The 18,867-nt window shown below is 42.2% G+C and overlaps 1 protein-coding gene across 4 annotated transcripts in view; it reads right to left on the minus strand.

The window, feature by feature from the left end:
- The window catches only part of SUZ12 (SUZ12 polycomb repressive complex 2 subunit), a 63,281-nt gene extending 48,444 nt beyond the window's left edge, over positions 1-14,837 (minus strand). Inside the window, exons 1-4 of one of the 4 annotated variants that reach the window (XM_054459914.2) lie at positions 14,324-14,837; positions 11,507-11,553; positions 11,353-11,417; positions 4,136-4,204 (exon numbers count right to left, since the gene is read on the minus strand). In XM_054459914.2, the coding sequence (XP_054315889.1) occupies positions 4,136-4,204; positions 11,353-11,417; positions 11,507-11,553; positions 14,324-14,597 (455 nt within the window). In that variant the 5' untranslated portion in view covers positions 14,598-14,837. Of the gene's footprint in view, positions 1-4,135; positions 4,205-6,982; positions 7,093-11,352; positions 11,418-11,506; positions 11,554-14,323 lie in introns of those variants that run through there. The other 3 variants (XM_063656132.1, XM_054459915.2, XM_054459919.2) reach the window with 3 other exon arrangements.
- Positions 14,838-18,867: the final 4,030 nt, after the last annotated feature.

Here is an 18,867-nt window from a genome sequence, read left to right on the forward strand (position 1 = left end):
CTACACTCCAGCCTGGGCGACAGTGTGAGACTCTGTCTCAAAAAAAAAAAAAAAAAAAAAAAGGCTGGGCGCGGTGACTCACACCTGTAATCCCAGCACTTTGGGAGGCCAAGGCAGGTGGATTGCAAGGTCAGGAGATCGAGACCATCCTGGCTAACATGGTGAAACCCTGTCTCTACTAAAAATACAAAAAATTAGCCAGGCGTGGTGGCACGCACCTGTCCCAGCTACTCGGAAGGCTGAGGCAGGAGAATGGTGTGAACCTGGGAGGCGGAGCTTGCAGTGAGCTGAGATGGCGCCACTGCACTCCAGCCTGGGTGACAGAGCGAGACTCCGTCTCAAAAAAAAAAAAAAAAAGAATAACCATTTAATAGCCCATGTTTTTCTATCAGCTCCTTCCACCAACAAGTTTCTGCAAGTGACTTAAGACAACTGTAGGTCTAAAATATAAAAGACCCTGAAACACCAACTTCTTTTGAACAGATAATGCTCATATCTTGGTTTAGTTTATAAATTACTACAAATGTCATAATAAACTCAGGCATTTATTTGACTAAACTAACTTTTGGGCTATACTACTATGGTACTTTTATCTTGATACCCCTTGAACTTTGAGGAATGAAATATATTGGGCTCAGGAGCAGACAAACTATAACTTTGGAGTGCTAAAAGAACATGAATTCTAGTGGAAGACTCCCAGACTAGACCTGTACAGATCCGGGACCCAGTCAAACTGAAATAGTACAAAGAATGTATGCCGGGTGCGGTGGCTCACGCCTGTAATCCCAACACTTTGGGAGGCCGAGATGGGCGGATCATGAGGTCAGGAGATCGAGACCATCCTGGCTAACACGGTGAAACCCCGTCTCTACTAAAAATACAAAAAATTAGCCGGGCGAGGTGGTGGGCACCTGTAGTCCCAGCTACTCGGGAGGCTGAGGCAGGAGAATGGTGTGAACCCCGGGGGAGCAGAGCCTGCAGTGAGCTGAGATCGCGTCACTGCACTCCAGCCTGGATGACAGAGCGAGACTCCATCTCAAAAAAAAAAAAAGAAAAAAGAATATAAATGGAGGAGAGATACTTTTGTGTATGATTTAAGATATTAACTTCTACTAACTAATGTTATGGAACAACAAAGATTTATCATCTTTTTTCTTTGTTTGAGACAGAGTCACATCTTGCCCAGGCTGGAGTGCAGTAGCACAATCTTAGCTCACTGCACCCTCTGCCTCCCGGGTTCAAGGGCTTCTCCTGCCTCAGTCACTCAAGTAGCTGGAATTACAGGTGTACACCACCTTGCCTGGTTGAATTTTGTGTTTTTTGTAGAGAAAGGGTTTTCCCCTGTTGGCCAGGGCAGTCTCAAATTCCTAGCCTCAAGTGATCCACCCACCTCAGCCACCAAAATGCTGGGATTATAGGTGTGAGCCACTATGCCCGGCCTGTGTTATCTTTTAAGAATTTGACAATAGATTTTAGAAGCAAATATTTATACTGCTGGCATCATATACTGGTGTTTAGGGTCCTTCTTACAACCCTGTGTGATAGGTTTAGGAGAAAAATAAGATTACCTTGATTTGAAATAAGAAATAGATTAAAGGAGGCTGGGCGCAGTGGCTCATGCCTGTAATTCCAGCACTTTGGGAGGCTGAGGTGGGCAGATCACCTGAGGTCAGGAGTTCAAGAAAAAATTAGCTGGGTGTGATGGCGGGCACCTGTAATCCCTGCTACTTGGGAGGCTGAGGCAGGAGAACACGGGAGGCAGAGGTTGCAGTGAGCAGAGATCACGCCATTGCACTCCAGCCTGCACAACAAGAACAAACCTCCATTTCAAAATAAATAAATAAATAAATACAAAAATTGGCCAGGCTTGGTGGCTCACACCTGTAATCCCAGCACTTCAGGAGGCCAAGGCAGGTGGATCACTTGAGGTCAGGAGTTCAAGACCAGCCTGGCCAACATGGTGAAACTGTTTCTACCAAAAATACAAAATTAGCTGGGTGTGGTGGTGCACGTCTGTATTCCCAGCTATTCAGGAGGCTGAGACAGGTGAATCGCTTGAGCCCGGGAGGTGGAGGCTGTAGAGCCAAGATCGCGCCACTGCACTCCAGCCTCAGCGAGAGGGAGACTAGGTCTCAAAAAAAAAAAAAAAAAAAAGGCTGGGTGTGGTGGCAGGCGCCTGTAATCCTAGGTAATTGGGAGGCTGAGGCAGGATAATTGCTTGAATCCAGGAGGTGGCAGTTGCAGTGAGCTGAGATAGCACCACTGCACGACTCCATCTCAAAAAAAAAGAAATAGATTAAAGAAAGTTAATAATGTAGGGTCTTAGCAGTAAACTTAAAATGATACACTTTCTTAATTCATCTTAGTGCCTCTGGGAGCAATACTGAGACATTCATAAGAATCTTGAGAGGCTTAAATGGCCAACTCACTGGTCCTAGCTAGACCCTAAAGACTGAAAAAATACTCTTCCAAAACTACAAGCAGGAATTTATGTAACCCTCTGATTTTAATCTTTGAGTTGCTATTGAACCCACCGGGTCAAAAGGAACAAAATTACTGGTGAAACAATTGTTCAGAGAGAATTGAACAGTATGTATCTCCCACACACTCTTACTTAGGGAAGCTCTGTAATTTCAAACCCAATGTCACAATGAGATAGTAATAGGGTTTAGTAGTGAAGGTAAACCTTGATGAGGAAGATGAAGAAAAGGGTCAAGTGTTCTTGTTGTTGGTTCATGCTTCCTTCTCACTTGAACCCTGAAATGACTATAGGGCAAACTTTTAATGTGGTCAGGAGAAAAGAAGCAGGGAGGTCAGACCAGGATCTTACTACAGTCTGTATTTTAAGTAAGAAAGGCCCTGAGGATCCCAAGAGCTCTGTCTAGGGTGGGTGACCAGACAAAAATCTGGAATATAAATTCTAGTAAAGAAAAATGTGTGTGCACTGGGAATATTCTCAGTTCTATCTTATAGGGTCCTCCCTGGGCAGTAACAGATATAACAGGTAACAATTCAGCATCTCAGCTTCTAGAATGGACTATCACAGTTTATTTACAAGTCAGGATTGCCTAGACATGGAAATATAAATTATACTTCAACCCCACAAGATTGCAGGATATAAAATAAAAAATATCATTTTACAATCCAAGTAAAAAAATCACTTAATTCCAAAGCCAAACTTAAAATGTAAGGAAGCCAAACTGAAAAAAAGGAAGTCTTTTACCAGTCAACAAAACAATGGGAAAACAATGAGATGCATAAATGATGCATCATTAAGTGTATATCCTATCTAAATTCGTAAGCTGTGATTTAAAACTAGGAGGAAAAGAAAAATGCAGTGACAAATTTTCCAACTCTATTTTTTCAAGAATCTAATATTTTTAGTTCTGCATTCTCTCTAAAGGTAGTTAATGAATGAACAAACACCACCCAAGCTGCTGTTTCTCTTTAGACTATTCAATTTTCTATCAAAAATATCAAAAAATAAAGTTTACATATCAAAAAATAAACAGAAGCATACTATCTAGAGTAGACAGATATTATTAGACTAGTCAGAATATTTAGGGATTCATTCTAGGTATATATTTGATAATGTACAATAAGTAGATTCTGTCCAAATGTTCACGTTTCTAAAACTATGTGAGAAACATATTTCAAATATAAAAGAAAAGTTATGACTATGTTGCCTGACAGATTTAAATGAGAAGAAAAAGATGGAAAAAAAGAGAACCCCTCTCATATTTCAGAATAACTTACAAGATACGTGATATTGTGAAGTCCCTGCCACAGTACCTAGCACATATACTATAAATGTGAGTATCCCTCTTTAAATGAGGTGGTAGAGTTAAGACCAACGGCTGAAGTCAGAGGTTTCGCTCAAAATGGAAGAAACTGGTAATAAAGATAAACAATAATAAATACAACTACACTGGAGGTATTCAAGCCACAGCTTAAGTATTCTCTGCCAGTAATGCTACAGAAATTAATTTCTGACTTGTGTGTGAGTTTGGACCAAACTGACCTCTAAGATTCCTTCTAACTCCTTATATCAAGGTGATCACTAGGAAAATGATCACTGTAATTTTTCCTCTTTCCTGAAGTATATCACTTAATGTAAACTGATAGGTTATCTTACCTATGAGATTCTTGCTCTCCTTTCATTTTCTCTACTTTTGATAACATATCATCAACTTTAAATGTTTTCCTGGAAGAAACAGATAAACAAAATAATCACTTCTCAACTGGGAAAAAGAAACAAATTATACTTTATTGTCACTCTAATAGGCAAGATGGAAATCAGATTTTGATTATTTTTAGTAAGATAAATTATGGATGATTAGCCATAACAATGAATACTATGGAGACGGTGTATAATACAGCACACAAGCCTTCAAGCCCCATCTAAAACGCTAACTTGTTTTCATTAAACCTTTTACCCAATTATTCCCAAACCAGTGATTTCTCCTTACCCATGGTACTTGGTTTATATTTATTTTGACACTTAGTTTTCATTCAGTTTCCTACATGTAAAACTCATGTAAATATTTTATTTCTCCTACTAGATTATACACTCCTGAAGGGCAGTAATTGCTCTTCTTCAAGGAAAGCTATGCAGGGCTGGCACAGTGCCTTATACTTGGTAGGTATTCAAGTATCTGTTGAATTAAGCCAAACAAATATAAATTATGTGTATTCTGAAACACTTAATACGTCTACTAAGCAACACAACAAATATGTACTAGCACCATCACATGAAAAAAGAAATATTCTATAAAATATATTTGAAGTTCATAAGGTATCCTCAAAGATTATCAGCAAAGCCTAAAGCTCAATGGTATGTCATATTAAAGAGATGGTTGTTGACATCATGAAAAAATTTTGAAGTTAGGGAATGATCCATCAAATCGTAATAAAACTATTAGCTTTTAACTTCACAAGTTTAAGAGAAAAAAGCTATTTCCCAAAAAAATAGAAACTTAAGTATAACTTCTCAAAGCAATTAAAGAATGAATGGATTGTAAAACAAGCCTCATCTTAGTTCTTAAGGTGGTCTATGACATGTTCTAGAGATAGAGTCTAAAAATCTATACCCATATATAATTTAATTAGAAAAAATGTTTCTCTTGATACTCATATAGTCCCTTCCTCTTTAGGACTTGAAAAGCCAAATGTATTCCACATCAATTTATTACTTTATAATGCTTGAATGCAGACACCAAAAATTACGAATAATCTCATTCCTCAAAAAGAGCTTTTTTTGTTTGTTTTTTTTTGGTTGTTTGTTTTGTTTTGTTTTTGAGATGGGAGTGTCACTCTTGTTGCCCAGGCTGGAGTACAATGACGTGATCTCGGCTCACTGCAACCTCCACCTCCCGGGTTCAGGCAATTCTCCTGCCTCAGCCTCCCGAGTAGCTGGGATTACAGGTGTGCACCACCACGCCTGGCTAATTTTTGCATTTTTAGTAGAGACAGGGTTTCACCATGTTGGTCAGGCTGGTCTTGAACTCCTGACCTCAGGTGATCTATCCACCCCTGTCTCCCAAAGTGCTAGGATTAAAGGTGTGAGCCACCATGCCTGGCCAAAAAAGAGCTATTTATTGTATTCAACTACTGTAAAAATTATCAGTAGAGAAATGTTAATGTAAATATATTATAGTAAACTACTGATATTAGAGCAGAATTGATACAATCTATATTTCAAGTGAATGAGAAGAGCCTGCATAGTGAAGATCTTAAGGGAAAAAAAAGCTTCTCTCTTTACCTTTAGAGTTACTGAAAACTTCAATATTAAAGTTTCATCCAATAGAGTATAGTAAGAAGTGCTTTCTGAAGGATGGCAATATATTTTCAATCTCCACAGATAAGAGAGAAAAAAGAACAAAAATAAAGGACTCTTTCAGGCTAGTTGCAAAGAGCTATTCAGTATAAATACTGAAAGTTACTATTGAGGAGGACCATGAAATTACTGAAAACTTTTCAGAATAATGTTTATGTAATGATTAAGAAATTCTGTCTGCAGAAAAAGACTGTACATTCTAAGGTTCATCTCGTCTACCTTTATGAAGCTGTATACAGGAGAAGTGAATAGAATTGAATATTAACCATTTGAAACAGATTAAGATCACAAAAGCAACCCAGCCTTCCTGAGGAAAAAAACAAAACAAACCTCATAAGCAACTATATAAAAGCCACTCCTCCCCCAACACCAAGTATTTCTGTTCTTTAGAAAGGTAATGTTACTGTAGGTCAGATTTAAAGAAGGAAATAATTATCAAAACGCCATCAAAAAGGAGAATATTTAAAAATTCAAGAAATTTCAGAAAATTTTCTTGGGAGACTTCAGAAACAGCTTACACAAAATCTAGCAAAATGGATTCAATAAAAGATGCCCTTCTCGTGACCTATATTTCTATTTTGTTGGGGCAGTGTTAGCCTACAGAAGTTGAATACTTCTAGAAAGAGTAAAGCCCAAGCTGACTTTAATAAATATACCTGAATTAATATCACGACTGAGAGTATGACTTTAAAGGGAGTGATATGCTTATTCCAACAATGGATATTATGTTGTTGTAATAGTAAAAAAGGAGTTCTGAAAACATTTTGAGAAAAGACGACAATCACTGGGCTAAATCTGCCACCTTCCAAAGTCACCAACTACGCTGAAGACAACAGCAAATGAGTTGTGCTTTAATTTCTTAATTAGTCCTAATAAGTAATAAGATCAGGCATCTAACAAGATGATTAAACGATTCCCATACTTTTTTTTTTTTTTTTTGAGACACGGTCTCCCTCTACTGCCCAGGCTAGAGTGCACCGGCACATTCATAGCAACCTTCGAACTTCTGGGCTCAAGTGATCCTCCTGCCTCAGCCTCCTGAGTATTTGGGACTACAGTCATGAGCCACCACGCCCAGCTAATTTTTTTAACTTTTTGTAGATACAGGGTCTCGCTATGTTGCCAGGGTTGACCTATAACTCTCGCCTTTAAATGTAAACTTGTTCACTTGATATGCTCAAATAAATATAATCTTGCACCTAGGACAAAAAACTTGCATTCATAATTATGTATGGTTAAGTACTAAATGTTACACAAGCAATCCTCCCAACTCAGTCTCCCAAAATGCTGAAATTACAGGTCTGAAACACCATGCCTAGCCTATTCCTACCCACTTCTGTAGGAACTAAACTAGGTGGAACTTAAATTTGTTTCTTGGCTGGCAGATTGCTTAAAAATTCCCCAAAGACTTTTTTTTTTTTTTTAACCTAAAGGGCAATAATTAAGAAAATCAGTTTTTACTTAACCAAGCTTTTAAAATTATCTCTACCCATGCAGACAACAGAAACATATCCTGCAATGGGACAAATTAATAAACATGACGGGAAAATGGAACTTAGATTTTAAATGTATACTTTTTAGCAGGACGCGGTGGTTCACACCTGTAATCCCAGCACTCTGGGAGTCCGAGGTGGGCAGATCACCTGAGGTCAGGAGTTCAAGACCAGCCTGACCAACATGGAGAAACCCCATCTCTCCTAAAAATACAAAATTAGCCAGGCATGGTGGCGCATGCCTGTAATCCCAGCTACTGGGGAGGCTGAGGCAGGAGAATCACTTGAACCCAGGAGGTGGAAGTGGCAGTGAGCCAAGATTGCACCATTGCACTCCAGCCTGGGCAACAAGAGCGAAACTCCATCTCAAAAAAAATAATAATAATAAAATAAATGTGCACTTTTTAATCTATGAATGCAAACTTATTTTATAATAATTTAATAACTTTGTAAATTAAGATCAGGTTGCATCCTAGGCAGCAACTCAACTGACCTTCTATATTAAAAATGCTTTGATGGCCAGGCACGGTGGCTCACGACTGTAATCCCAGCACTTTGGGAGGCCAAGGCAGGCGGATCATGAGGTCAGGAGTTTGAGACCAGCCTGACCAACATGGTGAAACCCTGTCTCTACTAAAAATACAAAAATTAGCTGGGCGTAGTGCCACACGCCTGTAATCCCAGCTACTCAGGAGGCTGAGGCAGAATTGCTTGAACTTGGGAGGCGAAGATTGCAGTGAGCTAAAATTGCGCCACGGCACTCCAGCCTAGACAACAGAGCAAGACTCTGTCTCAAAAAAAAAAAAAAAAAAAGCTTTGATGAAACAAAACAGTTAGTCGAATTCTACTAGTTTTATAGAATAAATCAAGGGTGAGGAAACTATGGACCATGGTCAAATCTGGCCTATCACCTGTTTTTGTACAGCCCGGAAGGTAAGAATGGTTTTTACAGATAAACATTAGCAATTGATTTGATTATAGAAAACACTAACTCTGAACCCCAATTCAGCTAAGTGTTATCTCCCCTACCCTCACAAAAATAAAATTCTCATTTCTCATTAGTAGGCCTGTATTACAAAATGTTCTATCTTATATTGTTGTATTTTTATCAACAAAAAATTACAGATTGACATTTTGGACTGAAATTTTAAAAAACTGTAAATTTTTTCTTTCTTTTAATATTAAGTACCTACATAATATCCTCAATTTTGCATCCTGGCCGCAAAGGCTAAAATAATTACTATTTACTGGTCCTTTACAGAAAAAGCATGCTGAATGCTGGCAAAAATCAAATAATGGAGTATACAGGTAAAGGGTGGACAAAACTAATTCTGTAACCTAATTCATCACCTCCTTTTTAGTTACGTAGGTGCTCAGCAATTTTCACCTATTAATTGCAATGCAAACTTGCTCATGCACGCTCTCTATTCAGAAAGACTGCCAAAAGACAAATAATTTTCACACTTCAATCCTTCAAAATACAAGTAGATTTACAAAACTCAACTATGTCTTGCTATAGAAATGTGATACCTACTTAATAAACAGTAGCAGTCCACCAAAGAGCTTAGTTTCAAACTCTATCGAGATAACTTGATGGTTTTACTAAAACTATAATGACAATACCAAATGCTTAACACAATTCTCGCCTTTAAATGTAAACTTGTTCACCTGATACTCTCAAATAAATATAATCTTGCACCTAGGACAAAAAACTTGCATGGATAATTATGTATGGTTAAGTACTAAATGTTACACAGCAAAAATAAGCTGTCTCCCACCTCCAGACCCCACTTTAAAATCTAATGATTTAAGACTTCATTGTTTTTAAAAAACCTTCATCCTACTGATTTCAAAAGTGTTTCCCCTTCAATAAGACCACCACCAAGGCCTGGCGCTGTGGCTCAGGTCTGTAATCCCAGCACTTCAGGAGGCCAAGGTGGGTGGATCACCGGAGGTCAGGAGTTCAAGACCAGCCAGGCCAAAATGGTAAAACCCCGACTTCATGAAAAATACAAAAAATTAGCCAGGCATGGTGGTGGGCACCTGTAATCTCAGCTACCTGGGAAGCTGAGACAGGATAATCCCTTGAACCCGGGAGATGGAGGTTGCAGTGAGCCAAGATTGCGCCATTGCACTCCAGCCTGGGAAACAAGAGTGAAACTCTGCCTCAAAAAAAAAAAAAAAAAAAACCAAAGATATAAAATGAGACTTTCTGAACCCATTACAGGAGCTAATTCAAATTACACACAATAATCAAAAATTAACTTAAATTTTACGTAACAAATATAGTTACCCTGAGCCCTTTAGTAAATATTTAAATCCTCAACTTCTATCAAACTTGAAAATAACCAGCGGAGGCCGGGCGCAGTGGCTCACATCTGTCACCTCAGCACTTTGGGAGGCCAAGGCAGGAAGATCATGAAGTCAGCAGTTTGAGACCAGCTTGGCCAACATAGTGAAACCCGATCTCTACTAAAAATACAAAAAATTAGCTGAGTGTGGTGGCGGGACCCTATAATTCCAGCTACTCGGGAGGCTGAGGCAGGAGAATTGCCTGAACCCGGGAAGCGGAGGTTGCAGTGAGCCGATATCGCACCACTGCACTCCAGCCTGGGAGACAAGAGCGAAACTCCATCTCAGAAAAAAAAAAAAAGAAGGCCAGGCTGGGCATGGTGGCTCACTCCTGTAACGCCAGCACTTTGGGAGGCCAAGGCAGGTGGATCCTGGCATCAGGAGATCGAGACCATCCTGCTAACACAGAGAAATCGCGTCTCTACCAAAAGTACAAAAAATTAGCCAAGCATGGTGGCACGTGCCTATAGTCCAAGCTACTCGGGAGGCTGAAGCAGGAGAATCTCTTGAAATCTGGGAGGTGGAAGTTGCAGTGAGCCGAGGTTGCACCACTGCACTCCAGCCTGGGAGACAGAGCGAGACTCCGTTTCAAAAAAAAAAAAAAAAAGGCCAGGCATGGCGGCTCATACCTGTAATCCTAGCACTTTAGGAGGCCGAGGCGGGTGGATCACCTGAGGTCAGGAGTTCGAGACCAGCCTGGCCAACATGGGGAAACCCCGGATCTACTAAAAATACAAAACTTAGCCAGGTATGGTGGCAGGCGCCTGTAATCCCAGCTACTTGGGAAGCTGAGGCAGGAGAATCGTTTAAACCCAGGAGGCAAAGGTCACAGTGAGCCGAGATTGCACCATTACACTCCAGCCTGGGGGACAAGAGTGAGACTTCTCTCAAAAAAAAAAAAACAAAAACAAAACAACAACAACGATAAAAAAAAAAAATAAGGAGGCTGAGGCAGGAGAATGGCATGAACCCAGGAGGCGGAGCTTGCAGTGAGCCGAGATCGTGCCACTGCACTCCAACCTGGATGACAGAGACTCTGTCTCAAAAAAACAAACAAACAAACAAAAAGAGAAATAACCCATGGCACAGAGTAAAAATATAATCAGTAAAATCACTTTATTCACTTCACTACTAAAATCAGTTGTTTTTTTTCTTTGAGGTAGAGTCTCTGTTGCCCAGGCTGGAGTGCAACGGCGCAATCTCGGCTCACTGCAACCTCCACCTCCCGGGCTCAAGCAATTCGCCTGCCTCAGCCTCCCAAGTAACTGGGATTACAGGCACACACCACCACGCCCGGCTAATTTTTGTTTTAGTAGAGACAGGGTTTTGCCATGTTGGCCAAACTGGTCTCGAACTCCTGACCTCAAGTGATCCGCCCAACTTGGCCTCCCAAAGTGCTGGGATTATAGGCATGAGCCAACACACCCAGCCTCATTTCTATTAGGTGAAAAAAAAAAAAAAGCTAATAACAACCTGAGACTTACAAAAATTATACTATTGAAAACCACTCTGCAACCAATTCAACCAGTCACTCTCTCACTTCAGTTTTCATATTAAATCTTTAGTTAGAAATAGTACTTATTTTTGTTCTTTTTTTTTAATTTTGAGAAATAGTACTTTAAAATAAAACTAACGGCTTGATCAGCTTGAAATAAGATTCATAAAATGTACCTTTTGATGTTTGTTCTGGAGTTTCGATGAGACATGTAAGTAAGAGTTCTGTGCAAAAATATTGGCTACAAAAAGAGTTTTAAAAATGTTAAAATTGAATACAGATGCAGTTATAAGAGAGAAATAATATTGATGAATTTTGTTGACTACTTACTGCTATGAGATTCCGAGTTCGAAGAAATCTATAGATCTGTGTTGGCTCTAGGTAATAGGAAACAAAATCCAAACATGATCTAAACTTACTTGTCAGAAAAATATCAACCTAGACCATGTTATAATCAACATAAACTTATCATCTGCTATGGAAATCATGCACTAAATATTTATATCGCACTAAATATTTACATCAAGAAAGTTAGTATGCACAGTAAGATCAAGTTATTCAATCAATGGCATACATTCACAAAGTTCATCTACACTTTTTATACTGAAGATTCTCTACAATATTTTTCTTAAGCCTTTCTAAGATAGTTACTGTTACCGAGCAGAACTCAAGAGAAGTAGTTGTACTCATTTAACTTAGCTAATTTAAACTATTTATAACTGATTTTCTTCCAAAAAGCAGCTGTAATAGGTAGCTGGAGTCAACAAAAGAACTACTGATTGATGCCAAACAAGATGAAAATTTCACTTTTTAAATTGTCACTTAAAAAATTTGTAGCCAGCCGGCCAGGCGCGGTGGCTCACGCCTGTATTCCCAGCACTTTGGGAGGCCGAAGTGGGCAGATCACCTGAGGTCGGGAGTTCGAGGCCAGCCTGACCAAGATGGAGAAACCCCGTCTCCACTAAAAATACAAAAATAGCCAGGCATAGTGGCGCATGCCTGTAATCCCAGCTACTTGGGAGGCTGAGGCAGGAGAATCACTTGAACCTGGGAGGCGGAGGTTGCCGAGGGCCGAGATCGCGTCATTGCACTCCAGCCTGGGCAACAAAAAGCGAAACTCTGTCTCAAAAAAAAAAAAAAATTGTAGTCAGCCAAAACAGAATCCTAATACATCCTAATACAGACATGATGACATCCTAATACAGATCCAGACATTCCTAATACAGGTATGATGAAAGTCAGTCAAGATTTTTTTTTTCTTTTTTTGAAAAGGGGTCTTGATATGTTGCCCAAGCCGGTCTCAAACTCATGGGCTCAACAGATCCTCCTGCCTCAGCCTCCAGAGTAGCTAGGATTACAGGTGGGATCCACTACACTCAAAATTCAGTCAATATTGAAATAAATCTCGGACAGAAACTGCAGCAAAAATTCTCAATAAATATTCCTAATTATAAAGTTGTATCTATTTTGTTCAATATAAATATTACCTCAATACATTTTTTACACAATTGACAGATTCACAAAAAGTCTAATGCTTTAAATGAGTTGAATTAAATTTCAAATTAGTTAAAATGTAATTTGTTATACAGGACTTAAGTCGATGAAAAATACATATACTATTATATCAGTTACATTAATGACCTATTAGTATCACGTTAGGTCATTATACAGCAGTATCAGAATAAACCAAATCGAAATAACTATGTGAATAATTACATTCAAGTATTTAAACTTTCCAGAAAACAACTTCAAGTTGTTTTATGACCAGATCTAGCTCTTAATGACACTTGACTTCCCTGAGGTCGACTCATCAGAACGCAAATAGTTAAAACTTTCTTGGAGGATGTGTCTTCTCTTAACATTCAGAAAGAACTTTTAAAATTTCCACCTAAATCTTCAATTGGTTAGTTTTATTTTAAATTAACTAAAGGGAGATGAGATACTTTAGAAGGGGTACAAACAAGTATCATTATTGTCACCACTGCCCTTCAGTTCTCCATACTATTTCCAATTAAAGCCTCTCCAGATATTTCAAAGTATATTAAGAAATATAATATGTGAATAATGTGAATCTCTCTGAAGCGGGTTCAATATTCGTTTCGATAAAAACTGAAATTCCTTCTATTAAGTTCCAATTAGAATTTCATGAAGCACTAATGAGAGAGAATGAAGGAAGGGTATTAAACAACGTAATACGTCTTTCTAAGCACAGCTGATACCATGCCCTTAACATACGCCACAGTGAAATTATAAATAAGGACACTGGGCGGTAGAGCCAAGTTTATTCAAGTTTCTGTAAGATTATTTAGCTATTAAAGATCACCCAAATTATAACTCACAAAAGCAAAAAAGGAAACCAATCAGGATATAACATTCCCTAAAGAACAATCAGGATTATTTATAGTCACGATGTTTTTAATAAATTCTATTGTTTGTTTCCAGACACCTTGCTCTCTTTCCAAATAAGTCAGTTTCACCTTCCAGACAGACCTTAGAAACAGAGATTGACGCAAGAAAATGTTCTGTAAGCCGAGGAGAAAAAGCAGAATTCCGGGGTCGTCTCCAGAGAAGATGCTTGAGCACTCTCTGGCTCAGTTTACATATCCACAAAATGGGTGGACAGATTTGAAGGGTTTTAAGCATCCAAAGGTGCCATATGAACCTGCAGCACCAAGTTAGCGCGAAGGCATTTCAGACTAAGGACAATTTCTTCGGTTCCACTGCACTCATCCCTTCACTGGCTTCATTTTGCCCCTCAAAAGCTACAACCGAAACCCCTGTATTTCTAGAGTCCGAAAGGCAGGAAAGAAAACAAGAACCAGTCTCGGGATGTGACTGCGGCTCAGTTCAACTGCTACCTCCTCATCTAAAAGCCGCCTGTTCTGAACGTGGGGCCCCAGTCCCGAGCCTCTTGCGTCAATCTTGGGGGAGCCAAGAACCTACCCGAACCCTCTTTTCCAGCTCTCCCAAGGCCCTAGACTCCGGATCCCCTGGAGACGTAATCTCCGAAAGGGGGACATCCCCTCAATTCCTCCCTCCACTACCACACAAGTGGACTCCCGAGGAGGAAGGGGGCCCAGCAGACTGTCCCATCCCCGGTGTTGGCAGAGTGGGTCTTCCTGCCCTCAAAGCCTCGCACACACTCACTCTCAAAGGCCTGGAGGAAAAGCTCGTGGTCAGCCTGGACGTGCTCCATTTTCGGCTTCTTCACCGGTAACACCGCGGCCCCCGCCGCTGCCGCCGCGGAGGAGGAGGAGGAGGCCGAGTAACTGCCACCGCCTCCACAGCCCCCGCCGCCGGATTTGCCGCCCGAAGCCGTCGCCGCCGCCACCGCCGCCGAACCCCCGAAGCCGCCTCCCCCGGACCCCGCGCTGGGCCCCGAGCCGCCCCCTCCCCCACCGCCGTGCTTCTGAGGCGCCATCGCGGTTCCTGCCTCCTCCCCCCGCCAGCTACCCGCCGGGCGGCCCCGGAGAGTGAGCGCCTGCAATACCAACCGCTCGCCCCAGCAGGCTCCGGCGGACCGAGGGGGGAAGGAGGAGAGAGGGGAGGAGAGGGGAAGGGAAGGGAGGAGGAGAGGAGGGAAGGAGGGAGGAAAAAAAAAGTGTCTCCTCAGAGCCCCGCTCCGCTTCGGAGGCCGCTCACCCTACCCTGGCCTCGCTCCGCCCACTTCCCCCGCCCGGCGCTCTGATTGGCCGGCGGGAGCGCGCGCCGCCGGGCCGCCCAGCCCGTTGGCCCGCGGATTCCCCCGTCAGTCACGCGGAGGCGCTTCTCGCGGAGGCGCGGCTTGGTTGGCCCGTGCGCGCTGCCGATCGCGGGCCCGGCCGCCTCTTTGAACTGAATTCGCGGGAAAATTAGGGGTCGGAGCGGCCTTCCTGCTGGCCCCGGTGCATTGTGGGGAGAGAAGGACCCAGCGAGCGGTTTAGGGAGTCTAGATCCTTAGTTTTCTGCCCCCAAACACCGTAAGAGTGGTCAGAGAGGTAAACTGGTTGAGAAGTACTTACACTCTTCTTTTCTTGAGGATCTATACCTTTTCAGCTCAGAAAGCTGAGAAGGAATCCGGTGTTTTGCGAGTCTTGCTTTTTTTTTTTTTCCCCAGACGGAGCCTCCCTCTGTCGCCCAGGCTGGAGTGCAGTGGCGCGATTTCGTCTCCCTACAACCTGCGCCTCCCGGGTTCAAGCGATTCTCCTGCCTCAGCCTCCAGAGTAGCTGGGATTACAGGCGCTCGCCACCACGCCTGGCTAATTTTTTGTGTTTTTAGTAGCGACAGGGTTTCACCATGTTGGCCAGGCTGGTCTTGATCTCCTGACCTCGTGGTCCGCCTGCCTCGGCCTCCCAAAGTGCTGGGATTACAGGCGTGAGCCACCGCGCCCGGCCAAGTCTTGCCTTGAATGATAGACACATAGGCCCATTTCAGTCTTCTGGCACAGATTGGTTTGGAGTTGAGCTAATATTCTTAAAGATTTGAATTTCAGGTTGGACAAGATGATCTCTAAGGATGTTCTTCCAATTTACATCCTATTATTTTATATTACATTAAAATTTCAAAAATCCCAACCTATAAACATAGAACCATTTCATACCCTAAACAGCATTTTTTAAATGTCTACTTGGGTTCTCTATAGTTAACTGCAAAACACTGTTTACAAAACAAGTGTCTTTGGAATGGTTATTCAAGTTGTTTACAAAACTAGTTATCTTTTTAATGATTAAATACCTAAAGTACAGGTTTTATCAAAGCCTTTGCTACTTAAAGTGATCTCTACAAATGACGTATATAGTATTTGGCATTTCAGGAACACATCTGAAATTAGGTATACCTTCTTACCTGAAATAAGGAATGCCTGTTGGTAAGGACAAGCTATTTTTTATATTCAGACAAAAAGTTCAGAATCCCGTCTTGTTTATTACACTATCGTCTGTACTCTTTTTTTTTTTGAGACGGATTCTCGCTCTGTCACCCAGGCTGGAGTGCAAGGGCGTGATCTTGGTGCACTGCAACCTTGGCCTCCCAAGAGAAATATCAGTAATTTCTCTTGGTAACAAAGCCACAGGCACTGCTAACACTACTATGATTTGTCGCCTATTAGTAGTTGAAGAAGATGCTAAATTCTAGCTAGAGGTTAGTGTAAATAAATATATATATTTTTTGTCATTCAAGTTCTCAGACTTCCTGAAGCCTGTTCAAGTTAAGAACCTTTGTGTTATGGCAGCAAGTGTTTTTCTTTCTCCTTTACTGTTAAGCTCTTGGGGCACGGATGATGAATGCTTTGGTAGCTGAGGTGTCTATCACTGTGCCTGGCATAGAATCAGGATTCATCCAATGAGTCTTGATGAATAAGGTTGGACACCAGTGCACAAATATAAATTAGGATAATAATGACTGAGTGCTTACTATGTGCCAGGCAATATTTTAAGTTTTTACAAGCTTAACTCATTCAATTCGCACACCAATCCTCTGAGGTAGACACTTATTAGTATCTCCATTTCATAGATGAGGAAATAATAGCAAGACTTGTTAAGAAGCTTGCACAAACTGGGATTTTAACCCAGGCAGTGTCTCTGGAGTCCTCATGCTTCACTATCATGCCAGAAAAATAAAGAGTTTTGTTTGTTTTTTGTTGTTGTTGTTGTTGTTTTGAGACGGAGCCTCACTCTGTGGCTCAGGCTAGAGTGCAGTGGCACAATCTCGGCTCACTGCAACCTCAGCCTCCCGGGTTCAAGTGATTCTCCTGCCTTAGCCTCCCAAGTAGCTGGGATTACAGGTGCACGCCACTATGCCCGGCTAATTTTTTGTATTTTTAGTAGAGATGGGGTTTCACCTTGTTAGCCTGGATGGTCAGGATCTCCAGACCTCACGATCGACCAGTCTTGGCCTCTGAAAGTGTGGGGCTTACAGAAGTGAGCCCCGCACCTTGCCAAGAGTTTTAAAGATAAAAGATGTAGGATATGTCAGGCCAGGCGCGGTGGCTCACGCCTGTAATCCCAGCACTTTGGGAGGATGAGGCGGGCGGATCACGAGGTCAAGAGATCGAGACCATTCTGGCCAATATGGTGAAACCCCATCTCTACTAAAAATACAAAAATTAGCTGGGCGTGGTGGTGCTTGCCTGTAGTCCCAGCTACTCAGGAGGCTGAGGCAGGAGAATTGCTTGAACCTGGGAGGCGGAGGTTGCAGTGAGCTGAGATCGTGCCACTGCACTCCAGCCTGGCGACAGAGTGAGACTCCGTCTCAAAAAAAAAAAGAAAAAAAAAAAAAAGTTGTAGCATATGTCATGTCTAAGTCAAGAAAGATCAGTAGGCCCGGTGCGGTGGCTCACGCCTGTAATCCCAGCACTTTGGGAGGCTAAGGCGGAACACAAGGTAAGGAGATCAAGACCATCCTGGCCAACACAGTGAAACCCTGTCTCTACTAAAATACAAAAAATTAGCCGGGCATGGTGGCATGTGCCTGTAGTCCCAGCTACTGGGGAGGCTGAGGCAGGGAAATCACTTGAACTCGGGAGGCAGAGGTCACAGTGAGCCTAGATCGTGCCACTGCACTCTAGCCTGGTGACAGAGAAAGACCCCATCTCAAAAAAAAAAAAAAAAAAAAAAGGCCAGGCGTGGTGGCTCAAGCCTGTAATCCCAGCACTTAGGGAGGCCGAGGCAGGCGGATCACGAGGTCAGGAGATCGAGACCATCCTGGTTAACATGGTGAAACCCTGTCTCTACTAAAAATACAAAAAAATTAGCCGGGTGTAGTGGCGGGCGCCTGTAGTCCCAGCTACTAAGGAGGCTGAGGCAGGAGAATGGCGTGAACCCAGGAGCTGGAGCTTGCAGTGAGCCGAGATCACGCCACTGCCCTCCAGCCTGGGGGACAGAATGAGACTCCGTCTCAAAAAAAAAAAAAAAGATCAGTAAATATTGCCTCTAAGGCTGGGCGCAGTGGCTCACGCCTGTAATCCCAGCACTTTGGGAGGCCGAGATGGGTGGATCATGGGGTCAGGAGATCGAGACCATCCTGGATAAAATGGCAAAACCCTGTCTCTACTAAAAATACAAAAAAATTAGCCGGGCGTGGTGGCGGGCGCCTGTAGTCCCAGCTACTTGGGAGGCTGAGGCAGGAGAATGGCATGAACCCGGGAAGCAGAGCTTGCAGTGAGCCGAGATTGCGCCACTGCACTCCAGCCTGGGTGACAAGCGAGACTCCGTCTCAAAAAAAAAAAAAAAAAAATTGCCTCTGATGTGCTGAAATGAATAATCATCAGTATGAATGCACTTGACTTAAAATAACCAAGGTATCAAGCCTCCCTTTTACTTGTACAGTGTCTATCCTCCATTCATCCTCATTTCCTTAAAATTTAGCACTGAGACTATTACAATAAGTCAACATGGCCAGGTGTGGTGGCTCACACCTGTAATCTCAGCACTTTGGGAGGCCAAGGTGGGCAGATCACAAAGTCAGGAGCTCGAGACCAGCCTGGCCAATATGGTGAAACCCTGTCTCTACTAAAAATACAAAAATTAGCTGGGCGTGGTGGTGGATGCCTGTAATCCCAGCTACTCAAGAGGCTGAGGCATGAGAATTGCTGGGTGTGGTGGCACGCACCTGTAGTCCTGGCTACTCGGGAGGCTGAGGCAGGAGAATCGCTTGAACCCGAAAGGCAGAGGTTGCAGTGAGCCAAGATCATGCCACTGCACTCCAGCCTAGG

The sequence above is a fragment of the Pongo pygmaeus genome, chromosome 19, assembly GCF_028885625.2.
Source record: "Pongo pygmaeus isolate AG05252 chromosome 19, NHGRI_mPonPyg2-v2.0_pri, whole genome shotgun sequence".
Taxonomy (NCBI): Eukaryota; Metazoa; Chordata; class Mammalia; order Primates; family Hominidae; genus Pongo; species Pongo pygmaeus.